The 27,269-nt window shown below is 37.9% G+C and overlaps 1 protein-coding gene across 8 annotated transcripts in view; it reads left to right on the top strand.

Moving 5' to 3' along the window:
• Positions 1-27,269, top strand: part of PDE4D (phosphodiesterase 4D) — a 1,204,091-nt gene that overhangs the window by 982,743 nt on the left and 194,079 nt on the right. For all 8 annotated transcript variants that reach the window (XM_089908363.1, XM_089908364.1, XM_089908362.1 and 5 more), the window contains 2 exons: positions 16,904-16,940; positions 24,689-24,762. In XM_089908363.1, the coding sequence (XP_089764489.1) occupies positions 16,904-16,940; positions 24,689-24,762 (111 nt within the window). The remainder of the gene's footprint in view (positions 1-16,903; positions 16,941-24,688; positions 24,763-27,269) is intronic.

The raw sequence follows: 27,269 nt of genomic DNA, 5'->3' as shown, positions 1-27,269 counted from the left end.
TCTACTAGGGAGATGTTTCTATGAGAAGCAAGGTGAATAGAATAAATAACTACCATTTCAGTCTTCAATCTGATACTATACATTCCATCTACAGATAAAGTGTTATCCTTTCTCTTCATTTGACTTCACATGTGGCCATATGTAAACCTCCATTTTCTTACCTAGTTCATGATAATGCTGGGAAGATTGTTCGGTGTCTTTAATTGAACTGCACTTTATAGAGAATGACATTATTATATATTTTAATCACTTTTGATGATTTTATACTTAACTGTTCTAGTTAAGTTTTCTAAACTATTGAGAAAATCCCTTAGAAATTTCAAATACAAACAGTAGCAATGAAAGTTTGTGATTATCTATTTGAATGAAGTGTTTTGGAAAACCATTAAATGCTCTTTAAGTTGAAATATAATTGTTTAATTTGTTGGTAAAGAGAGAAGGAAGATAATTACCTCCTGTAAGACAGGATGGCATTATCTTATCTTCTGTAAATAGATACTGATTAAATAGCTGAGGCACAAGAAGAAAATAAGACTAATAATGGTAGTAATAATAATCACAGCATACGTTGCATGTGTACATCACTCTTCATTCTTCTAAGTATTTCACATCTGTAATCTCATTTGATACTTTCCACAGTCCTATGCAGAGGGATATTATTATGCTGTTTTACAGATGAGAGACCCAAGGGCCTGAGAGCTTAAACTTCTTGAAAAACACAACACACATTTCGATCGTTTCTACGAGAACATTATTTGCAAATGCCATAAAGTGCTGTGAACTATTGTGGCAAAACTGCTGAGAAACAGAAGTACCTGTTCACCAAATCCAGTTGATCAAATGAATGACTTGGCACTATGAAAATTTAGTTTCCATTTATAGTTTAAGAATGAAAGAATCTAGTATATTTATAGTTGTACAACCACCACCAAAATCCAATTTCAGAACATTTTCATCACCCCAAGAGATACACTTAATTTTAAATTTAGTCTCTACTCAGTCATAAAAAGAATGAAATTTTGCCATTTACAGCGGCATGGATGGACTTGCAGGGCATTATGCTAAGTGAAACAAGTCAGGCAGAGAAAGACAAATACTGCATGATATCACCTATAGGTGGAATCTAAAACATACAACAAACTAGTGAATATAACAAAAAAGAAGCAGACTCACAGATACAGAGGACAAACTAGTTGTTACCAGTGGGGTGATAAAAGGAGGGAGGGGCAATATAGGGCTAAGGGATTAAAAAAGGATTGCTGTGGGATTATATGAAATCGCATGTGTGAAACTTTTGAAAATTGTAAACCACTATAGAATTAAAATTTTTTATTTAAAAAAAAAAAAAAGAATGAAAGAAGATACAAGCTCACATTGGTCAGAGAAGTAATAAAGAAAATATGCAACTGACTCTTGGAAAATATGCATCTGACTCAAGTCTATAGAACTAGGCTAAACTCAGCATCTAAAAAAATTAGCTTGTACAAGGCAGAAGAGAAGCTCCTGGCAGCCTCTGCTCAGAAGGCTGTTACGTAGTTTCTTAAATGTAATCCCGAGAAGCAACTTAATTCTTAAGAATAATAAGAAATAGAAGTAATTTTAATGATTAGCGTGAGCACAGTAAAGAAATAAATACATGAAAAGTAAACTTAAACTATCATTAAGGGCTTCCCTGGTGGCGCAGTGGTTGAGAATCTGCCTGCCAATGCAGGGGACACGGGTTGGAGCCCTGGTCCGGGAAGATCCCACATGCCACTGGGCCCGTGAGCCACAACCACTGAGCCTGCGCGTCTGGAGCCTGTGCTCCGCAGCAAGAGAGGCTGCGACAGTGAGAGGCCCGCGCACCACGATGAAGAGTAGCCCCCGCTCACCGCAACTAGAGAAAGCCCTCACACAGAAACGAAGACCCAACACAGCCAAAATTAAATAAATAAATTATAAAGAAGAATTATTATTTTTTTAAAAAAGCTATCATTAAGATTAAAAAAGTATTTTCTAAGAGTAGAAACAACTAGATAACAGAAGGTTGCCCAAGTGCTGTCATGAAGAAACATGAAGAAAATGACAGAATAGATGGATAATTACATTAAATATGTGCAGGTTTTTTTCCCTCTTAAATTCTTCAGAATGCATTTGAAACTATTTTAACTTCTGGATAACAGTTACTTCTGTTGCTGCACTTCATTCAATGATATGTTATTTGTATTTACAAATACATAGATACAAGTCCCTGGAAAAATTAACAGGAGAATTATCAGTAACAAAACAAATAGAATTTAATCATAAAACTGAGTTTATTGAATACAAACTACCTGTCAAACCACATCAGTTAAAAACACGTTTCAATTCGTCTGGATAATGGACCTCTAGTCTCCGTCTTCTGCTGAATAAACACTAACACAGAGAATCCAAAGATGATCCAAGTTGCTCTTTACTCATATCTACATACTGATACATACGGGGGAGGGCGTGGAAGGGGCAATGAAGAGGAAGTGAGCGGACCCAATGTAGCATAGAAAACTGGGGCACACTTGGCAGTCTAGCTAATTAGTCCCCGTCACCATACAGAAGTATAGGACCTCATTTATCAAGGCTTTGGGGTGCCCCATGTGGGCATTCTTTCAGCTAGGAAACACTATCCCCCATCCCCAACTCAAATTTCTACCCTTTCTTTAGCAGTTAGGAAGTCCCTCACCACCTCTTGAGCCTTTGTGAGTTTTCGGTTGTAGCTGTTCCTGGCCTCTTCCTATGACTATGGGGTAGAAGGTGGTATTGCCTCTAGCCCTGAGTTTGAAAAAGGAAGAATGATTGCTTATATACCTATTCATCAATTCTATTACAGGTTACATTATTCTTCATTAGTCTTACTAAGGCATCTCTGAAAATAAAAAGAAATGTTGCACCACAAAGGTTCTAGTCCTCACTGGATCTACATGAAAAGTCTGTAACCCCACCTAACTATATTTTTAGATCTTATTAGCACTGATGAGCATCTGTCTCTTTTCTAACCTTGATCTGCCATTTGAAAGTCCTCTACCATCATGTAAACACAGAAAGGTGCTGTGGTCAAATAATTCCTTCCTCAATTCCTGAGTTTTCCCAACTGAGGGAGTGTCCTCACCCCTCACTCAATGGTTTAAGAGTAATGAAACTAGGGCCAGGACATGTGCTGAGGTATCCTGGACCACCACAGGGAACTCACACGGGTTCCAGAGGTATTTTAAATTTTCAGGGAAAATTTAAACGCAGAAACATCTGTCAGTCACCTGGAGAACTAATAGCTTGAAATAGTTCCCAGTTTCAACTTCAGATCATTCCTTTTCTTTCCATGACATCATATCTTTGCAAAACTGGGTTATTGACAATTGCTGTGATAAGAAGCAAGCAATGCACAAAAATCAGCGTGGACCAGGAAGTGAGGGAGGCAGAACATCCAGGCTCATTCCGGAGTGAGAAGTTGTGCAGGACTCAACGAGCGCTCAGTTGTGGAGGCAAAACCTTATTAAATCGTTTGAACTAAATTCTTAAGAATTGCCACTGGTAGTTATTTCTTTTGGCCAGTGAGGTGCTGTAAAAAACTACTGAGGTGCTACGAGTATCATGAATTGAAGAAGTTTGAGAACCTCTGGATTAGGGTGTTTATTTGTGTCCTTAGGATTGGAGCTAAATCAAATCTTTGTGTGAAGAGAAATTTTGTTAAGAGAAAGAAAAAATTCAGCAGATTTTGAAAGCCATGAACTTCCGGATGAGCTCTAGAATTGAGAATTTATCCTATCCTTAATTCTGTTAGGACCCCAGGTAGACAAATAATTTATTCATTATTATCAAGAGTGATATCATTTTGGTAGTGAGCCAGATAAACTAGGATTTTTCTTCCACTCCTTGAGGGTTGGCAAGTTACTACTACTACTATTATTATTATTATTAAGTATTGATACAGACACTAAACTTACACTAGCCATTAAATCCCAAGAAGTCTATTGACAGAATATTCTAAGGTCATTGGCTACTAGAGCACTACTACTAGTTGTGCTACCTTTTCTCATCTCTCTGTTGTTTTAAAAATTCCACTTCTCTGTTCAGTCCCTGGGGCCGTTTTATTTCTAGCTCAAAAAACAGGAGGGCCATAAATGGTTAAAAAAATACTTATAAATTAGGTAAACATGCTTATTCAATTTTTGAATTAAGGAATTAAAAATAGCAGCTGAACACACATTTTATATTTCTAATCTCATACTTAAAAAATCATAAAAAGGAAGCTCTAATATTCTGACATTTTGAATGAGCATGTTTGTTAATGACACAAGGTAAGAACAGTGGATTTTAATGCATTACCACAGCATTTGTTTAGTATCATTGCGCTATGCTCCAGTCTTTTAAAACAACAAATTAATTATGTGTTCTAATATCCCTTGCTTATCACTGCCAAAGTGATATATCCTGAGGCCTTAGGGGACATGAAGAGATAAATATTCGTTACGAAAAGTTCTTAAGGTAGAGGGAAAAAGAAATTGAGATTGACAAAACTTACCAGTAACTCATTATTTTCATGCTAAGGTTACTAAAATGCTATTACGTCTTTAGGAGAGTTTGCCCTAATATTTAGCATCCAATTTTCTTTTCTGAATTTCCTTCATACCCAGTATGCTCCTCAGTGTTTGGACTCTAGTTTTATTGTGAAAAAAGAAAAAAAAACAGAAAAATAGTCACCTGAGTGTTTCTCAACTCCCGTAACTTTAGAAAAAACGGCACTGTGAAGGTAAACTATTTAAACTTGTAAATGATTGACTATGCAGTTATGCTTTTACCTCAGACTTAATACTTTACACAGGGTAACATCTGCTTTTTACAAAAATGTGGGAGAATGGTAGCTTAATAATAAAAGTGATTACTCCATAATTTTATGAGATCAAATCCCTGCTAGAGAGCAAACTCATATCAACCTTGGTCAAGGAAGAGCTGGCTTATTATGCAGTGTATACAAAGAACATCATCTCTAAGAGCAAAGTATGAATAAAATTAACTGTGCAACTAAAAATAGGAACATTTGAAAACGATCTTCAATGAAAAAAGCACAGTAACCTGCATAGTGCTCTCAGTGCAGTGTGACCCTAGATGAATGAACCAAGTTGAAAATTATGAGCTTTTCCTGCTTCTTGTAATGGACAAATGGCCATTACACAAGAGGATCTAGTTCTGTCAGTTATAGATACCGTGCCTGGGGACCCTCACTTGCTTTTTTTATCCCAACACTCTTTCCTCCATGTACTAAAGGAGACTAAAGTCAAAACCATGCTCTAGTGTTATAAAATGAAAATTTTCTGAACTTTAAATCTTGATAGTAGGTGGTGGGAATGGAGCGAATGGTGACAGGTCAGGAGAAAGGAGAAAGCTGATTTCCAATGGAGGTAATCTGTGTCTTCTACCACATTCTAAATAAGTATATTGATTGGCTGCATTTTTGAATGAGAGTGTCATGCTTTCACTCAGCAAATATTGACAGTACCTACTTCATGTCTGGGTATCATTTGAAGACACCATAGACCCATGGAAACAAGACAAAAGTTTTGTTTGCATGATGCATTCCTGTCATTTAAAAAAAATCCTAGATACTTACCCAGATAGAAAAGGACATTTACCCAGTCAATACTGATATTCCTATGAAAATCCCTGTTTCCACTAATACATCAATCACTTTAGCTATTGATTTTGTTTGACAGTCTTAGATCCTTAGTGAATTTTTCTCAGTGTCTCCTGTACAGTTGTATGAGCCGTATAAGGAAGAATAATCACACTACTGGAACATTTATGTGATGTGCTTCTTGAGATAAGATATACCAGGGATTGTTAGTAAATCATCCTCACTAAACCCCTGTAAGATGAAAATTTAAAGATGTGCTATTTGAAATATGAAGAAAGAGAGGCTTCAACCATGCCTGTGGTTTTTCTTCAGAAAAAGGCAAGTTAAGAATATCGAACACTGGGCTTTGCTATCAGATTCCTGGCACTTTGTGGCATGGTTGAGGTGAGATTCACTGAAGAAATATCCCCAATTATTCCATCTGCCTATTGCGGTTTCTCTCAAGCTTTGTGTCAGCTTCCCATTCATTGTCTTGAGACTTCAGGGTTTTCTTAATCTTGGATGAAGAAAAATTTGTTGTCATTGACTACTGGATAGTTATGTCTAGACATATGTAAGACCTTAACTCCTACAACCTGTCAATGGAAGTAGAGGAGTTAAAAGCAGAAAAAGAGCTGCATGAACTGTTTGTATATTTTGGAGATTAATCCCTTGTCGGTAGCTTCATTTGCAAACATTTTCTCCCATTCTGAGGGTTGTCTTTTTGTCTTGTTTATGGTTTCCTTTGCCATGCAAAAGCTTTTAAGTTTAATTAGATCCCATTTGTTTACTTTTGTTTTAATTTTCATTACCCTGGGTGGTGGATCAAAAAAGATCTTGCTGCAATGTATGTCAAAGAGTGTTCTGCCTCTGTTTTCCTCTAAGAGTTTTATAGTGCCCAGCCTTACATTTAGGTCTTTGATCCATTTTGAGTTTATTTTTGTGTATGGTGTTAAGGAGTGTTGTAATTTCATTCTTTTACATGTAGCTGTCCAGTTTTCCCAGCACCACTTGTTGAAGGGGCTGTCTTTCCTCCATTGGATATTCTTGCCTCCTTTGTCATAGATTAGGTGACCATAGGTGCGTGGGTTTATCTCTGGGCTTTCTATCCTGTTCCTTTGATCTATATTTCTGTTTTTGTGCCAGTCCCATACTGTCCTGATTACTGTAGCTTTGTAGTATAGTCAGAAGTCAGAGAATGTGATTCCTCCAGCTCCGCTTTTCTTTCTCACCATTGCTTTGGCTATTCAGGGTCTTTTGTGTTTCCATACAAATTGTAAAAAGTTTTGTTCTCATTCTGTGAAAAATGCCATTGGTAATTTGATAGGGATTGCATTGAATCTGTAGATTGCTTTGGGAATATAGTCATTTTCACAATATTGATTCTTCCAATCCAAGAACATGGTATATCTCTCCATCTGTGTTGTCTTTGATTTCTTTCATCAGTATCTTATAGTTTTCTGAGTACAGGTTTTTGCCTCCTTAGGTAGGTTTATTCCTAAGTATTTTCAAATAAAACCAAATAAGCCAATCAAAAAATGGGGGGAACATCTAAATAGACATTTCTCCAAAGAACACATACAGATGGCCAAAAAACACATGAAAAGATGCTCAACGTCACTAATTATTGGAGAAATGCAAATCAAAACTACAATGAGATATCACCTCACACCAGTCAGAATGGCCATCATCAAAAAATCTACAAACAATAAATGCTAGAGAGGGTTTGGAGAAAAAGGAACCCTCCTACTCTGTTGGTGGGAATGTAAATTGATACAACCACTATGGAGAACAGTATGGAGGTTCCTCAAAAAACTAAAAATAGAACTACCATATGATCCAGCAATCCCACTCCTAGGCTTATACCTGGAGAAAACCATAATTCAAAAAGAGACATGCACCCCAATGTTCATTGCAGCAGTATTTACAATAGCCAAGACATGGAAGCAACCTAGATGTCCATCAACAGAGGAAAAGGTAAAGAAGATGTGGTACATATATGCAATGGAATGTTACTCAGCCATAAAAAGGAAGAAAATAGTGCCATTTGCAGAGACGTGGATAGACCTAGAGACTGTCATACAGAGTGAAGTAAGTCAGAAAGAGAAAAATAAATATCGTATAATATCGCTTATATGTGGAATACAGAAAAATGGTACAGATAAACTTATTTGCAAAGCAGAAATAGAGACACAGATGTAGACAACAAACTTATAGGTACCGAGGGGGTGGGATGAATTGGGAGATTGGGATTGACATATATACACTACTATGTATAAAATAGATAACTAATGAGAACCTACTGTATAGCACAGGGAACTCTACTCAATGCTCTCTGGTGACCTAAATGGGAAGGAAATCTAAAAAAAAGAGGGGATATATGTATACATATAACTGATTCACTTTGCTGTACAGCAGAAACTAACACAACATTGTAAACCAACTATACTCCAATAAAAATTAATTTTGAAAAAAGCAGAAAAAGAAAGGACATCTGTTTACATCTCTGCAAATGTGGGAGTCAACACTGTGACAGAAAATCATTTAAGCAGTTCAGTGCATGACGTTGCCTGCTAGTAAATGTTATGAATGATCCCAAGACCAAGCCCTTTTAGCTCCTAGTTTTCCTTCCAGGGAGAACAGGGCTGCGTGCAGACCTCATGTTTCCGTGTCTCAACATCGATTCCTCCTTTGGGACTTAGAGAACTCCAGACTGAATTTGTTCTGTCCACCAGGGTTCTATCTATTTGCCAGGAAAATCAGAAAACAAGCATTATGATTTATGTGTTATCTAAAGGTTCCTGTGGTGATCTTTAAAAAAGTGCAATAAAACTTTCATTCAATCACTGTTATTTTCAATTATGAGTACATTTTTACAGAAGCTAAAAAAGAAGGCAGTTGGTAAAAAGAACTCTTTTGCATCAAATCACGGAGTTAATTCCATGTGTTGAGAGCACTCTTTTGTTTTATGTCTTTTCATGCTCATTATTTATCTTCAATACATTGAGTTTCCATTCATTTCTCCCACCTACTATAGAGATTAGATAAAATTTCCTACACGTTTCACTATTTCTTGGTGTTTCTTGTTTGTTTGTTTTACATTTGTTTAAAGGTAGCCCATCTTGTACTATATTTATCCAGGAAAGGAAACTGATGTTTCCCAGACAGACAGCTTATCTATAACCCAGCACTCCAAACACCGAAGCACTTTGAAAGTGGTGAAAGGATGTCTTAAAGATTCATGAAGACATCAGTTCAAGTTCAGGATATTTACAAGGTCCACCATGTTTTGCCCTTTGTGGCCCTAAGCTTCGGTACACTCTTTGGGAAGTGATGTATATAGAAAGGAATATATTCTTAAAATTGCCTGAAGTCTGTATAATCTTTATAGCTGACATAGAATTCTCCTCTGAAGTTTAATACTTGATCCTCAAAACAATCATGTAAGGAAACAATGGAAAATATTAACTCAGTTTCAGAAATACAAAATTCCGCTCAAAAATGTGTCTTGCGTATGCACACACATGCACGCCATGAATTAGAATCCAGGTATCTTGACCCTGAACATAGTGATTTCGATCAGCAGCTACTGCGAGGCCATACTTTTTGGCATTTGCTGGCCAGCACAGTAGCCTCTAGGCGAGAGTATAGTAAGCAAAGCAATTAAACTAAAATCTTTATTTCCCTTTCAGGGGTGGAGAATCTTGATGGCCATTTGGGCAAATCTTTCCACTTAGGGTCTTTGCCAAACAATCAAGTATTTTTGTTACGTTAATATATCAATGCTCTTCTGCCCCCAAGCTTAGAGTAGATTTTTGTTTTTTTCAGTTATATAAAACATTGTCTTCCCTTGGAAAACTTAAAACTGAAGTTTTGTAAAGATTGCTCAAGAGCTGCACTGGTCAAGATGATAGCCACTACCCCAGGTGACTTTCTCTTAATTTAAATTAATTAAAATTAAATAAAAGTGGCATTCAGTTCCTCACTTGCACTAGCCACATTTTCAGTGCTAAGTAGTAACGGTGGCTAGTGGATACCGTATTAGACAGCACAGAGAGAGAATATTTCCATCACAGCAAAAACTTTTGTTTGACCGTGATGTTCTAGAGTCTAGAATATGTACTTTTATGGGGCTTCAGAATAGTCTGAATCCGTTTGTGCCTGCAGAAGGCAGCACGATGCAGTAGAAGCGAAACGGTATTTAAAGCCTGGGTTTAAATCCAGCTCCACTGCTCATTTTCATGCCTTGGGATTTCATGACTCACTAAGACTTCAAAAACCATCTGGGGGACTGACCCAGGGTTACTAAGTGCTTACTTTGCCAGATAAATGACTTTATTTATTTAACAAGGAAATTCCCATCGATACACACAATCATTTTGTTTTCCAAAGGCATTTCACTAGAATTCTTTACAAAGGGAGTGGCACATATTCTCAGAATAAAGGAGAGTTTTCCAAAGGAATATGGTTAGCTTTTGTTTTTTAATATGACTTTTTAAAAATCCTTACTCCATGTTTCATGTTTATTCTCACCTTCACAAGGACCAATGAGCATTCTCTTGGGCCAGTACCAGGTCTCAGCCTGGCAATTGGAAACCACTGAACTCTGCCACTTGCCAAGGGCATGACCACCCATGAGTTACTTAAGTTCTCAGAAACCAGTTCCTTATCTTACGATGGGAATATGAGCATCCATTTAGTGCAGAGGCATCAGAATTAAATACCGTGTGTTAGTAGAGCAGGGTCTGGTAATAGTAGGCATGCAGAAGACATACTGCTGTCACTCCTCTCCCCATTTGATCACACCCTTCCTTTTAATCTCCTGAATCATTTTACCTCATGCAAATCTTAAAAAATTGTTGTTCTAGCTACCTATAAATCTTTTCCCTGGGAACCCATCCCAGAGAAAAACCAAGAAGGCAGAGCCACTGACGTTAAGAACGGGCCTGTCAAATAAGATAAACTAGAAAAGAAGAACCTGTTCCTACAACAGAGTGAGGGCACTTGTGAAAGATTGCTGTGTACTTGGTCCTTTCCCCGTCCTCCTTCCCCCTCCCCCCGCCCATGGAGGTCAGTCATCAAACTTCCGTGACAATAATTTGTGACATCAACATGCCTAGAAGGACCCCTTTATTGTATTAGCTTTTATTAAACAAAATAAATAGGCTTAGCAAGTGTGTCTCTACATGTGCAAAACACTTAACTTCTTACAACTGGAAAATCTTTTGCTGAATAATTCTGAAAACAGATGATCTTTCATGCCATCATTTAACTAACAAATTTGAGGCCGTTTATTGGCATCATGTACGTTCTCTAACGAAGCCTAAATTTTTGTTTTATGACAAATAAAGAAGAGATTACACTTCAGACTAGAGAATTTTTGCTTATGTTGCATTAGCTCCAATTTCATTTACTTTCTCATCAGTGCATGTGATATGAGTACACATGGGCCAAAAACTGAGGGTTTTGTTTTTAGAATGTTTTTGGTCAAGTATCAGGCAAAGGCCTTAATTATTAAAACTGTGAATAAGAAGTGAGCAAATGATTTAGATTTCAGAAGACTAAATAACTTCCAAGGTCACATCCCTTTCTAAAGTTATATGATATATTTTTGTCTTTTTAATTTTTTAAGACTTCAGACAGCATTTCTAGTTTCACAGCAAAATTAAGACGAAGGTATAGAGATTTCCCATATACTTCCTGCCCCCATAACAGAGTGGTTCATCCGTTATAATTGATGAACTTGCGTTGACACGTGATTTTTTTTTTTTAGATTTTTTTTTTGATGTGGACCATTTTTAAAATCTTTATTGAATTTGTTACAATATTGCTTCTGTTTTGGTTTTTTGGCCGCGAGGCATGAGGGATCCTATCTCCCTGACCAGGGATCGAACCCGCACCCCCTGCATTGGAAGGCGAAGTCTTAACCACTGGACCACCAGGGAAGTCCCCCCATGATATGTTTTTAATCTTAGGAAGTATACCTTAAAATGTAATATTTGCAGAGCAGTTGGTCTTTGAAGGGTTTTTATATTGGGTAAATATAAAATATAGTAAAAATATAGCAAAATAATATAGTAAATTTTCTTTATGCGGATAAGTATGGTGGTGGATACAGTACCTTTATCTCCTCCCCACCCCATTTGAAATACAGAGGCAGAAAATCAAAATGCTTTCTCTAGGATTATACTCACATGCACACACAATATATACATAAATACATCTATATGTAGATGTTTACATATACATATATATATGCACATAAATGCCATCTCCAGAGGCCTTTGTTACATATGATATGCATGTAATCTTGCTACACCCTGAATATGGACATATGATATTAAACTCTCAGCCAGAATTATCACCTCAGTAGGAAACCAAAAATTATTTTATTTCATTTTATTATTTTAGCTTAGGGTAGAAGGACATGAAAATCAGCAGGTTGGTAGAGATTGTTTAGTTCTGTAAGTCATTTTAGTAATTTTTTTGTTTTAATTTTTTTTGCATTTATATGTTAACTCTTCCATTTGTTGTCTTTATGGTACATATCATCTTTATGAAATGGAAAATGCCTAGAGATTAGACATTGTTTGGGATGTGCTTTTGGCATTGATAAATGCCATTACTGGTGCAGAATTGCACAGTGTTTAAGCACAGACCCACCAGAGTCATATTGCCTGCCTTTGAATCCTGACCCCATCACGCCATGGGCATGGTGATTTTTTTTGTCCTTCTTGGGCCTTCCATTCCTCATGTACAAAAAAAATTAAATAGGAGATAATCAGTGAAATGTGCTTTGCACAGTTCCTGGCACAGAGTAACCATTTGATAAATATTGGTTATCATTATTGTTTTATAAAAATTATAACTGTTTGAAAGTAATACCATTATTATTTATCAGTTTGTTGGATATTTGTACTCTGATTTTTTTGAATAATTATATTGAAAGCCCATTTAAGAAATAAAAAATACTGGGAACATATTAAAAGGGCCTCCAGAGCTGAAATCAACAAAACATTGAGTGACTTTCCTGGGCATCAGTGAAAGGGATGCCAGGATTAGTTACCACTCAAGCCTATTAGGAAATTACAATTCAAGGACAAAGAAAGCTGTTTCCTCATAAAGTTAAGAACTTGGATGACCTCAGTCACCTGTTTTTGTAGAATAAATATTAGTTTATTTGTCTGTTAAAACTGGGGAAAGGGCTGTAATTTGGTTTCTTCTTTTGGTGCTGATACGGAATATAAACACAAAGGTGGTCTTCAAGTGAGGGTAATCATTTCAACTTGATGATTGATAACTAGTTAGCATTATCGAAAAACTATCAGAGTTGTGTATACAGACATGCACAAATGGCTTGGAATTTGACATTGAAAAATTTCAAATTGAAAGATACTACTGTACACAATACTGAACTGCTTTAATTTTGATCTTACATTAATTTACATTATTTTTAGTTCTCAGTAAAATGTTGCTGGACATTCTTTCCAAAATGCAAGTTTCTGTAGTTGTGATTTTGACCACAGGACCAAGCTTTTGTGTTAAAGGGATTACTTTAATTCTAAGTGGCAGTAGCATCAAAGCGGAAGATCACTTTCAGGTATGGCTGAGGTTGGCTTTGTGTTATAGGAACTTCAGTCCCTGGGGTTCCATAAGGGGAAGGACTAGTTAATTCTTTTTACTTACAGTGGAGCTAGTTCTAAACTAAAAGGCCAAGCAATGCAGAGAAGCCATATCCTCAGGTGAATCTGCTACCGATGAAGCAGAGTTTTTCATTTGTTTTTTTGTTTGTTTTAGTATTTTGTCTACTAGAAGTTTATGGAAATCATAATACCTCCTTCAAAAGTAACTTTAAAAGGCTCATTATATTCTTAAATGTGACATTTACATTTTCTCAGAGCCCACATTATTTTTTTGGAAAAAACAAATCATTACAACAGTTATCTTTGGATGGCTCTTAAAATTTTTCTGTATTTCCCAAAGTTTCTACAGTTAATATGTGTTTTATATTCAGTATATGTATAAATGTTCGCTCTTACAAGATCAAGTACATTGTGTATGTATTTGTTTGTTTATTTTCTATGTCTGTACTTCTGTGAACATGGGAGTAAAGAGTGGTGAGCAGAAAAGTTCCTCCTGGGGCTAATTCCTGGGTGTTGTCAAACAGGGCTCCCGGAAGCATTTTTATGCTTCTAAATGCATTTTTTGTGTTGGGCTCCCAGTAGCATTTTTATGTGCATATTAAAAATAACATCCTTGTTCTCTAATGACTCTCTAATTTTAAAAGAGGTGGATCAGAGATGGTGATGGATGGGTGATAGTTTTGAGTCTAAGGGAAGAAAGACACCAGGATTTCAAAATACCACTATCTGTATGTTTATCATTTCCTTAATCCTACTGACAAACTCCAGAGGAGAATGTCTTTCTGGTTTTATAGCCAGGGAGAGTGAAGCACAGAAGATCAAAAAGTTTGCACAACATTCAGGAAGTAAGCCTCAGACCGTGGCGCCTCTTCAGAGCACTAGTTCATCCAGCCACTTACCATCCTGAAATTTGCAAGGTGTGATATTCAGAAGCAGCAGATACTTTGTGGCCTCTAATGCTTTTCACAGCTTCGTAGGATCAGAAATCTTCTCTCAATAAAGTATAAACTTTCTTCTAATTAACTGCTGGTTTGGTAATAATAAAGCGTGGAAAGGTTGTTGCCTCGTGTGTTTCAAACACAATCTTGAAATGAACTAGGTTACAAAACGGTATTTTCAGGCGCTGCTGTTGGTTGAGTTTATTTTGCAAGAGGGCAAGAGGCTTTTCCCCATTTAAGTGCTTAAACAGTTTCTGGATCCCAGTGAGATGTCTGTGAGGGTTTGCTTTTTGATTTCTCTCTTTCAGTTTCTTGCCAGTGTTTCTGGCTTCTTATTACAGAAAGAATGAGGGTAGAAATGAAAGCACTGTAGTAAATAATACAAAAGTAGCGGAAGGATGGCCAGAGGCATAGGGAGTAGTTCTATTGTCATCCCTCCCTGGAAGAACAGGAAGTTCAGTGGTGTGCCACTGTACTGAGCCTCCTATCCCCACCTCCAGTGGCCAGCAGTGCAGGCTCAGAACTCCGCAAGCTTCTCTTTGAGGGAGGGGAGAGGCTGCCCCTGCCCCAGGGGCCAGAGTGGGTGGCTCCAGTTCAGCCCATGGCCTCGAGGGCAGGCTACCGACAAAGGCTTGGACAAAGATTCTGTCATTATACATTCGGTATATATTCAGAGATAATGTATTTTTTTTGAAAAATTTATTTATGTAAGCATGTTTGGCCGCGTCGGGTCTCCGTCGCTGCGTGCGGGCTTTCTCTAGTTGCGGCGACTCGTTGCGGTGCACGGGCTTCTCATGGCACGGGCTCTAGGCGCGCAGGCTTCAGTATTTGTGGCTCGCAGCTCCGTAGTTGTGACGCACAGGCTTAGCTGCTCCATGGCATGTGGGATCTTCCCAGACCAGGGCTCGAACCTGTGTCCCCTGCTTTGGCAGGCAAATTCTTAACCTCTGTGCCACCAGGGAAGTCCCTATTCAGAGATAATTTAAACCTTACATAATTTTGAAAAGAAAAGGATAGGTTATTTATTGAGGACATTTGCCACTGAATTGCTAGAAATAATTCTACTGTGACTAAAATGAGACGGTCTTGAGATATTTGGCAAAAACAATTTCTGGGTAAGTCAAGAGTGAAATATTTCCATCACTAAAATTATAACTAATTTTCTTTATGCTTTGACATGGAAAGAAACAAGACTGATAAATTACCCTAAATATTGTATATTCTAAATAAATATTTTATAGTGCTTGGGAATGAAATACAACCAAAGATAGAATTAAGTGTTTTAATACACATGCACATGCTTTTCAGTTTAGAGTGATTCAAGTCCAGTGTAATTCATGTGAAAAATTAAAAGACTTATTTCCAGGGATTGATTTCAGAATGATACTGTGCCTTGGCCAAGATGACTAAGTTCTTAGAAAATAAACTTTGTAGTCGGGAAATTATAAAGAATAAAATGGAAGAAAAGACTGTACCTCGGGAAAATATCTAGATTTTGTATTAGTTAAATTTTGGCTCTCTGAATGATCTCTCCAAAGAGCAGTGCCCCTCAGAAATGTAACTGTGGAACGAAGAGGGTGCAAAATAACACACGTTTCCTTTAGAGTGTGTTCCACCCCTTTTCTGCTTTATTTTTCCCAACTTTGAATTTCAAGATCTCTGTGTAATTTGATGATGACCTTAACAACTGGTCTAATTATTGGCAGCAATCCATTTACTAACGTCATCCATACGCTGCCTGTGCTGAAGCATATTTCATGAGTGCTGTTGTAGGTCACTCAAGCCCTTTCCAGAATTGTTTCTGAGTGAGTGAACCATTTAGTTGCAATGTTCTCAGTTAGGGTCATGTCGGGAAGCTCTGTGTAGAATAATTCCATTCCCTTTTGATTAAAGAGTTCCAGCTAGCTAGATCAAGAAATATCCCGTGGAAAGTTTGGAAATCCTTCTCATGAACTATTCATACTAAGAAACACCACGAAAGAACTCTGGGCCTGGGTTTCTTACTTTCTTCCAAGCAGAATGTTCACAACTTTCCTTGCCTCTCCCTGTCCCTCCAAGACACGTCACTGCTGACACCTTGCTCCTGCATCCTCGGCACAGTGTCACTGAGGCTGCTGTAACAACAGCACACACGGGATAACATTCCCCCGTAACTACGGCGGCTGGGACGTGAGTCAGATGAAAAGTTTCACTGGTTTTTATTAGAGTATGACGCAGTCTTATGTCATCCACAGTTCCGAGCCCATCCAAGGCTCACACATGATGATGCAGAGCACCTGATGCTCATCACCTTCCAACGTTAGATGGTCCAGGGACCTCTCACCAGAGCCATTGCCATTGCTGGCTCCTTCCACAGCACCCTTCAGTAATACTTACCATAAGCAGCAAAGAGTAAAACTCAGGCCCCGCTGCTGGAACTCCGTTTCTACTGTTATATATCCCGTGTGCATAATAAGTGCCAGTGACCTTGGTTGATGATCAAGAAGCCCCTCTTTTCACCCAGGGAACTGGACAATTGTTAACATCCCAGAAGACACATCTTCACGCCCATGACTGAGAAGAACATGTGTTGAAGAATAAGGATGGAATTACTGTAATTCTCTGTGGGGATTTATGAATGAGAAACTTACTATTTAATATTGCTTGAAAGTGGTCCTAGAGTGATCAGTGCCATCTAACGTGGGCTTTGGTTTGTTTTTCAGACATGGAGATGACCTGATTGTGACTCCCTTTGCACAGGTAAGCCCAGCTTGCTGAATGGACAGGTTTCTCACTCATCTGAAAATTTAATTGTGGGGGTTAGTTTCGGTTCTTAATTTCATTCTAAATCAAACACAAGTACAAATACAAATTCTGTGGTTCATTCCAGTAATTTAAAAGCCATGCTAGAGAATGTGACCTTCGCCATATTGGTCTGTTTCCTATAAACCCATAGATCCAATGAGTATCTTTGCTTCAAATTAAAAATTACCCAAGTGACATACTTAAATGGGACCACATTTCCTTAACTGACATAAGCACTAAAAGAGGAAAGCTATATCATGGATTAAGTTACATTTAGTATAATTACGTGCATGATCAGTTCCTGAAATTCCATCTTCCACTTCAACCTGATGCTTTATTTACTCTTTTTTTAAACACGTTATTTGTCCATAGATTTAACTGAGTGACATATTTGTGTTTATTTATTCCTTTTAGGTATACACATCATGAAAATACTTTAACCACATGACAGAAATGCTAGAAGGTGAAAAAAACCATCTAAAGAATTTTGATTGGTTGATAACCCAATATTCTTTGTACAGACCAGTGCTTCTCAACTCTAGCTACGCATTAGAATCATCTAGAAAGATTTTATCCCATGCTGCACCTCTGATCAATTGAATCCAAAAATCTGGGGGTTGGACCCAAACACCTGTAATTTTTTAAGGCCCCAGTATTTTCTGAGGAAAAGTTGAGAGCCACTGGTATGGACAGACTATGGATAGAATGGGATAAAACTGATTCAACCTGGGGCATGAAGCATGTTTAAAGCCAACACTGACTGTTAATAGGAAGTGTTAACTATTGGAATACAAGTGATCTAGAGGGTTAAAAAAATCATAATCAAGGCTACATCAAAACTAGCTCTACTGCCTTGAGCAACTCACTTAACTTGCCTAAGACTTCTTTTTTCCAATTGGTAAAATTGGGGACTCAGCTGGATTAAGATAGTCAGGGCCCAGTCAAAGCCCATCATCTACTCTTGCTAAACGAATGAACTTGGACAACTGACTGAACTTGGGCAAGCCTGGTTTCCTCCTCTGTGAAATGACACTTACAAGACTACTCACCTCATAACATTGTCAAGAGACTGAAATAGTACCAAGCTTGTAAAACGCTCAGCACAATTTCTAGAAAATAAAATACTTACTGAATTTTGTGTTGTTATCAGTAAGGGTTCTTTCATCTCCAAAACGTCATAATACGCATTGTTTTTAAAAAATGCATAATGGCAGGGTTTGGATAGCAGTATTATGTATGACTCTTCCACTTTTTCAAATTTCCTGAAATTTTTTAATTGCTATAATTTAGACCAAAATTTTAATGAGTCAGTAAATAGCAAAGTATATAGTGATCTTTTTCATTGATGCAGACAATTAAAGATAGAATGCAACCACCATCCTTTTAGAAGGTTAATGTCTCATTTGCTTCAAGTTTTGCTGGATATCATTAGTTCTTTCTAATATCTATATTTCTATGTTCAAAACATTTACAATCATATGTTTTCATCGTATTTTGTGATAGCAAATCTTACGAAGCTAAGGACTTTTAATTGGTTGCTATTGAGGACCCATAACTTTATATCTAAGAGCTCAGAGCTCTTACATATAGAGCTCTCAGTAGACAGAATAAATCAGACAAAATAATATATAAATGACCATCACCAAATGGAGAAACAATCATTCCAACTTGAGTTTATTTAGTTTATTATTCTTGCTTCTAACTAAAATCTCTAGGTATTGTTGTAAGAAAAATATATAGAAAAATATGGAAAAAAATAATCTGTATATGATACCTTATCATCTTACTTCAGGTAGTATGTATGAATCTCCAACTAACCGGTCAATAAATTTGACTTGAACCTTGCTATTAGCAGCCTTAAATTCTAAGGAAATCTAGTCTTTTACATAATTAGGCATTTTTTTTAGTGTACTTACAATCTCCAAAAAACTAATAGAATTTCAGTATACTGAGAAATATATATATGTCAAATATCATTTAGTCTGTGTTAGTGAACTGTTTAAATAAATAAGATATATACGTAATGCCCTTGAAATTGGAACTTTGAATAAAACCAGCTCTGTGTAATTTGTAAGCATATACGATGCCTGAAAATAATCCTGGAATCTACTTAGGAAAGTTTGTTTATGATTAGCTTAATGACTCATGACACCTTATAGAAGGTGGTTATTGCCCCAGAGGCTGCAGATTCTTTTTCAGTGGCTTCATCCCAGTTTTCACAAGTGGCCTTTTACTAGGGTATATGACCTAGAAAGCTCTACTAGAATTTTTTTTAAAAGCCTGTTTAACCCTGAACAATTTTGATAGAGTATCTTTGGGGAAGCAGGTAAGAAAGAAGGCCCAGTTAGTGGCAGTTGTCTATGGCCTTCTCTTCAGCCCGATTGGGCACCACTAACTTATTTCATTGACCTAACCAGTAACTCCTCAAATTTTTAATACAGGCTGGAGTATTCACCATTTAATGCTAAATATTATAATGCTTAAGCTGTAAGATGTTTATTTCACTTGAATTGATACCAACATTATTTGGTCAAATATACCAATGGACAGAAGACAGTGGACATTAGACAGGTCACTCAGGGAAGTGTTCAAATAGGCCAAAGAATTCCCCCCTTTCCCCAGCATGCTTTGGGGTTTGGAACTTCACTCTAGATCATTCTGGTGAAAAAGCCATACTGCTTTCAAAATAAAATCTTTTGCATAGAAAAGAAATATAAGCAGAAGGAAGAAAAAGAAAATTTCCTATAACTCCAAACCCCAAAATAACTACTATGGACATTTTACTTTCTCTCCCTTTCGGTTTATTTTTCTGTGCCTAATTTCCTTCCCATAATTCTTTAAAATGGGCCTCCCACTCTAAACTGGTCAAAGTCTCTTCCCAAGCCCATCTTATCTTCTGCCTCCTCTTGAGAACTCATTTCTTTATGCTTGCCTTCATCTCCAAAACACGAAAAGATCCCTCCCTGTTGTTTCCCAGTCCCAGTTTACTGTGAAGCTAAGAGAATAAAATCGTAAGTTACGAGAGAATTTAGGAAGACGTGCAAGGTCATATTCCACTTTGGTGGACAGGGCTGAAGCATCGTGCACAGACGTAATCTTCAGCAAAGATCCTACAATACAAGATCCTACAATACCCCTCCATATTCTATTCCCAAGTCTAAAACACTGCCAGGGTTAGAAATTCTTGCTGGTGTTCAACCTAAACACTTTTCCGCTTCCAATTTCTTATGTTTTCCCCTACAAGCTCAGAATCCTTTTGATCCCCAGGAAAATAAATATTTTATTGGTTTCCATTTTGAACTATTCTCCTGTGTTTGGGTCAAAGTCTTTTGGTTTGGGTATTCCCTTAGGGTAAGTGTTGACGGGAATGATGCCGTGTCACCTGATGCCAGTCGGCAGGTGGCCTTTTCCTCCCAAGGGTGTAGTCACAATCTGGCCAGAGTTCTTGAGGGGACCAAGGAGGCACAACACTGATGAAATGTAGGGAACCCTGCTTTGTAGTCAGTTGCCTTCAGCCCCACCTGTCCCATTATTTGTGTTGCATCATTTGTGACTACCTTGTAAAACTCTAAGTCAACTAGAATCCTCCTCTGGAGGTGTGCAATAAAAGAAGTGGAATCTTTGGTTAAGGAAAAGGTAGGAAATATCCAAGTATTATCCTGGATCCTTGGAGAGACCTTCACGTCGTTCAGACTGAGCAGATATGCCTGATTTAAAAATACAGGGTAGGAACAAGCAAGTCATTTCACCTTTACTCTTACCAAAATACAGCACGTAGGATAATTTTAGGGAAAATGCAGTGGTTATTAACCCTGTAGCACGTTACTGTTCCTTGGTAATTGGACATTGTCAATTTTATAAAAATGCCCTTGCGTGCCTCTTCCCCATTTCACCCAGAAACAGGAATCTTGTGGCCTCATCATTGAATCCAGCAGGCTCTCCCTGCCGGCCTAAGAAAGAAGAAACTCATCACATTTCAGTTGCTTATACCTGTTAGGTTTTTTTTATCCTTCATTAAAATAAATTTCAGTAGCATGTTCTAGGAATCTAAGTACTTTGGGAGTTGAACTATACGAAACTATCAATATTCAACCTTTGCTGACATACAGAAACAGCAAGTTCATATGGTTTAACCAAAACGTAACTTGGAAAGAGGTTTTCTATCAAAATGACCTCGTTGTCTTGTAAATAATCATAATTTGGCTCCAGGTTTTTCTGGAGGTAAAACCAAGGCAAGGAGTTCTTTCTCCCTCCTCAGCCCCTCCCACCCCACCCGACCCAAGGCCTGTGGCAACTCATGGTCTGTGTTTTAGTGCCATCTAGTGGCGTAAAGTGTATTTGGAATCAAAAACAATCCTCACAACAATTTGTTTCTTTGTTTTTGTTTTTTTTGGTTATTTTTTAAGCAGGATTTTTTTTTTTAACACGGATGTTATTGCCACATCTTTTTTTTTAAAGCAGTCTCCTCTTCAAATCTTTATAAGAATTTATTATTATATACGTACACATTTCTTTTAGGCTAGTGTGTTCAGATGTTTAACTTTTTAATGAAGTCCACATTTTCCTGCCATTTTCAGTGAATCTTATTGGTTAATAAATGTTTAGGAATACCTAAGAACATCTGAGATTAGTGTGTGCAAATAGCATTTAATCCCTCTCACAGACCAGTACAACTCTGTGCAAAAGTCTTCCATAACAATGTCGTCATTTCTTTCCTAAAGTGTATTATTTCTCCTCATTCCCAATGTATTTTGACCTTGACTGATTATACTTTGGCTCGGAGGGGCAGAAGAGAAAGAAATGACCTTCGTTTTCTAACGGTTGAGCTGTGTGGGAGAAAACCTCAGGGACCTTTTTGGGTAGCAAGCATTAAAGAGTGAAGAAAATTATAGGAGCATCAGAGCCCTGACTATAGCTCTTAGAGGGTTGGATTCAAGAAGGGTGAGAGCTGCCCTGTAACAAAAGCGAAGAAAGATTGAACCCTAACTAAGGGGCTTGTGTAAAACTGTTTTTAGTTCTTCCCCACAGCCTGTAGTAGTAGATGCCTCACTCTTTGTGTCCTACAGTGCAGGCGGGAACAGAAAAGACTAACACAGTGCCTTTGGGATGTGGTCACCCAGGATCACTCAACTCGGCCTAGGGCGACACCCCCTTATGACATTTGGTTGAGACTTTTATTTACACTTCTTGCCAGTATCATGTGTCATAGTGCAGGCGAGAATAGTTAATACTTAACATGTATAAAATATTATTTGTCCTACCACAAAAACAACAATGTAATACTTGCATACGTAGGGAATGACGTAGCTGCAAGGTTATTTACTGCAGCAGTGTTTGTAAAAGTGAAATTTAGGAGACAATCTAAAAGTCAATGAGGAGAGGGCACAGGCAGCTGAATGGAGAAGGGGCTGAAAGGGAAATTTCTTTCTTCACTTTCTATTTTGAAATATTTCATCCATATAAGAGAAGCTATCTAGTGACTTTCTAAAATATAAAGAATAGTACTCAAGTCAACAGTTTAAGAAATAGAATAGTGCCAAGATTTTAATGCCCTGAGTGTCCTTCCCTGATTTCATCTATCTGCCTCCTCTCAGAAATCACAATAATTTTGCTTTTGTCTTTGTTGTTGAGAAAGAAACAGTCTACTTTTGCTTAAATTCTGTACCATGTGGGGATAGAGATTATGTAAATATAAAATTTAAAAATTAAATTTAAATTAAAAACCAAAATAAAATCATCTAATTTAATATCTTTATTATCACAGAGGCAAAAACCTGTATCCAGAAAAGCAAGTGGAATAGATCTTTCATGAAGTAATGCTTCCTTTCAAATGAGCAGAGAACATGAATTACCTGCGCTACTATTTCTGTTTGCCCAGCTGTCAGATGCAGTGCACTTACTATAATTTATTAAAATAAAGTTCTCTGAATCCTGAGGTTAAATTTTTGCCTAGAATAAGGATCGAGCAGGGGGTACAATAATCTTATTTAAAATGCTTTATTAGTGTATTTGATATTCAATTCTTAAAGCGTAAATTCAGCCTGCATGATTTGTCAGATTTCTTTCTGCATCACTCAAGATTTCATGCCTAATAAAAGACATCGTGGTTTGATGTCAGCAGTTGGCTATTTGAATACTCCATCATAGGCAGCGTGACCTTTCGGCAATGTGAGTTGTTTATATGTGATAATGAGCCAGATTTTTCCAGTGACTGAGTTAATCGTGGTTGGCACCTTAGGAAACACCATTAACTCCTTCAGGGGATAATGCTGTAGGTCACTGTCCCAGGGCATAAACAGTATCCCAGTGACTTAGAAGAATTAATGCCAGTTTCAAAAATGTCTGAGACATTTTGTCTTAAAACAAAATTTAGGCTGACTTTAGTCTAGGTCAGTGCCAAATGACAAAATTCTGGAATCAGCTCTGGAACCCTTGGAGCAATTATAAAGAATTTGCCCTGCTCCCACTGCCACCAGCATATTGTCAGTTATAGGCATTAAGTGAATTCCCTGTGCGCACGCCAAATCATTAAATGGAATGTTGCCATAATGGGCTAATATTCACTGAGTGCCTTCTGTTTGCCAGGCACTGTTCTTGGCACCGAAACTGTCATTTAATCTCATTTTCACAGCAACCCTGTGAGGTAGATGTCACTATCCTGGTGTACAGATGAGAAACTAAGGGTCAGAGAGATGATGCACCTTGTCTAAGTTCACACATTGACTATATAACAGAACTAGGCAGTCTGGGGTGTTATTGGTACCTAATAAGACATCTGAAATCTGTGTTTTAGGTAAACTTAACATTGTCGCTGTCACCCAGATGACCCATAACCTCACCTAATATAGGCTCCACCCTGGGGGAGACTTGTCCATTCTAGGAGAAAGTGAGGGGGGCAGAAGGAGACAGTGCTCTTGTCACTTTTCTCTCCTAGTCTTTCGATTCTTTTGCCACTTTATAGTTTCACTAGAATTAGAAAAAGGAGGGGCTATCAGAGATAGTGGGACCTATTGGTCCAGCCTTGTGTATGTAGATATGTTGTGTCTATGTATTCATTTATTCAACAAATTTTTCTTGAGTGTCCTCTGTGGGCCAGGCACTGTGCACATACAGGACAGTCTCACTTTATTTGAGACCATGTAATTCATGATTCAGATAACCTTAACGAAGAAAAGAATCTGTTTACCAGCTAGAATAACCATGTGGCAAAGGTGAAAAAACAATTTAAAATTTACTTTGTTTGCCAATTTCAAGATTATGGCATCATTGGTGAACGTTTGAAGAGAACTTGGGGGTAATTTTGTTTGACATTTTGCCCCTATAGTGAGACTTTATTAATATTTTATATTATGCTATTTCAAATATGCATAAAATGCAACAGCACGCTATCCATATTGCCTGGGATACTGTTTTAGTGGCTGGGGAATCCAGGAATACTGTGGAAACTGCTGCTATTGTCACCATATTCATAGACGATGAGGAGAAATATCTGGAAAATCCTTAAGTCTGGCCTCTCTGGCTTTCAAATGGATCCGTGTAAACTTTACCAGGTGCTGGGAGATTCTTCAGTGCTATATGAAACTAAGTCGCAAGCAATATCAAATTTTCACTTAACAAACCATTTTTAAAAATCACCAAACCACTTCATAGTGCATTAAAGAGGGCCTTATTTCAAGAAGTTTAAAGAATCATTTTTGTTGTAGGTCTTGGCCAGCCTGCGAACTGTACGGAACAACTTTGCTGCGTTGACTAATTTGCAAGACCGAGCACCTAGCAAGTAAGTTATTCATTTTTCCCCCCTCCTTCTGGCTGAACTTTTTATAGTGTTTTTTCCATTTGATTGAACTCAAGGCAGTGTATTAGATTTCTCTGAATCATTGCCATGCTGTCTAACCATTTACACTAAGTCATATGAAGTCCTGTTAACTTTCTGTAAATACTTTGTAGTGATGGTTCTCATAACAGAAATGAATCAGGATGGCAAATAAATATGGTGATTCCATCTGTCAGAAATCACCTGGCAGGATCAGTCCTCTGCCCAGTTATTTACACTCAGGGTAACTTTATAGGTTTGGCTTAATTCATAAATTCACCATGGGCAAATAACGTCATCAAGCTTTGAAGTAAACCCAAAGTTATCCTCTTACTTCTAAGACAACCATTACTTGGAGAAGTGTCATATCATAGGGAAGATCTCTAATTCTCTTGCTGTTACTGACTCAGATCGGCAGCAGCATGGAAGAGTTAACAAGATGGGGATTTATGGGCTAACAGGGGAAGCATTTGAGAGAGAAAGCTCAGATGGAAAATAACTATAATTTGGGGGTCCTAATAAAGATGGAAAATGAAAAAAAGAAAATTAATTTTCTAAGATTAAATGGAAAACTGATTATTCAAATGCCATAATTTTGACAATCTATTATGAATAATACAATATTATCTTTAAAATATCAACTCTGAAGAATTTTCCAGAAATAAAACCATTTCATTTTTTTTTTTTTTTTTTTTTTTTTTTGCGGTACGTGAGCCTCTCACTGCTGTGGCCTCTCCCGTTGAGGAGCACAGGCTCCGGACGCGCAGGCTCAGCGGCCTTGGCCCACAGGCCCAGTCGCTCCGTGCGGCGTGTGGGATCTTCCTGGACCGGGGCACGAACCCGTGTCCCCTGCATCGGCAGGCAGACTCTCAACCACTGCACCACCAGGGAAGCCCAAAACCATTTCTTTAAATCAATATTAAGAGGACAGTGAATAGAAATTTATTTGAACTTATCTAAGCATATAAAATTTTGTTGTAATTACTACTTCTTAAAGAACACATGAAAAAAATCTAAACTTTCCATCCCATAATAATAGAGTCTACCTCCCAAATTCACATTTTCCATGATTAAAAAAAGCTCTGGCCATTATGCACATACTTCTTGTGATAGAACAAGGTTTTTTTTTTTAAAAAAAAATCAATATAAATGCCACAATGCAAATAATTGGAATGGAACCCAGAGGTGTCAGTTGACTGTCGTGTGTTGCAGGTAATGAAATTTTGCAGTCCTGTTCCCTTAGCCTGAGCATTTCTCACCTTCTTCTTCCCCTCCTCATCCACTGGGCTAATTGTAATTCATTCTTTAGGTTACAGCTTAAATATAATTTCATTTGGGGCACTGTCTCTGACTAACACCCAACATGCATGCACACCCACAGGCCCCAACCTGGGTGGTATGCTTTTCCATTGCCATCTGATTGCATCCTGTCCTTAACCCCTGCTTTAGCATGTTTCTCTCAGTGTCCAGTTACCTATTTGCTTGTCTTAAGAATGTCAGTTCCCAGAGAGCAGAGGTCGTATCCAGTCCACATTTGAATTCCCGGTGCCTAGTGTAATACCCAGCACAGCATCATCACTCTGCACGTGCAGCAAACTGGCTAGAGGGGTGACGCCAGGATGCAGAATGGGAAACCTGAGCATGGGCTTCAAGCTGTTTGTTCATAACCAAACACATCTTCCACGTTCAATCGCCCCTTTGGGGCTTTCGGCATTTGGTAGCTCCTAGGTATAGTCACCTCCTCTTTGGAAAGTCTCAACCCTGCAAGAGAAATGAAATTACTGGTGTCCCTTACAAACTTTTTTAGCCTCAACTTTTGTCCATGAGATTGAGATTTTTGTCTTTGAAAGGTGGACAAAACTTTTATAATGAATTCCTTTTATGCTTCCTTCAGACTTGGTCACTTGTGTAGCAGCGTCTCTACCTGTGGCAGACACATCGTTGTTCAGCAGGTGTGAAGGCATCTGGCTGGCCTTTCTGTCCCCAAAGAGATGATCTGAGGCCCATTCTATATGAGACAGAGGTTTTCAGCTGACCTACAGGGACAAAACAGATTAAAATGGAAAAGAGCATCTAGAGGAGGGTAGAAAATCATACTTTATGCCTGAACTTGACCTGCTTTATAATGCCCTGGGTGAAGTCTAACCAAACAGCATTATCTGGCAGACCCTAAGTACAGGTGTTTGTGGTCTCTCTTTTGGTCGGTACAGATTTGTACCTCCTTTACTGATTCAAACCCAATCAGCCTTTTCAGGTATCAGAGTAGTAGGACTCAATCTACACACAGATAAACTCTGTTCTGTTCAGTGATAGCAAAATGGATGTGGATAGCAAAATGGTGCATCACGTGATGACCCCAGGGAGCCAGAATTCCCCCGCAGCGTACTCACAGTGCCACTAGAACACTCCCAAGCTCACCGCTGGATTTTGTGGAAGGCATATGCTAGCTTGCATGATCCACCTTTACTATT

This window comes from Delphinapterus leucas, chromosome 3, assembly GCF_059928025.1.
Source record: "Delphinapterus leucas isolate spDelLeu-1000000601 "Yukka" chromosome 3, BTC_Dleu_Yukka2, whole genome shotgun sequence".
Taxonomy (NCBI): domain Eukaryota; kingdom Metazoa; phylum Chordata; class Mammalia; order Artiodactyla; family Monodontidae; genus Delphinapterus; species Delphinapterus leucas.
Note: the sequence above shows the minus strand (reverse complement) of the source record. Positions and strands in the feature narration are given on the sequence as shown.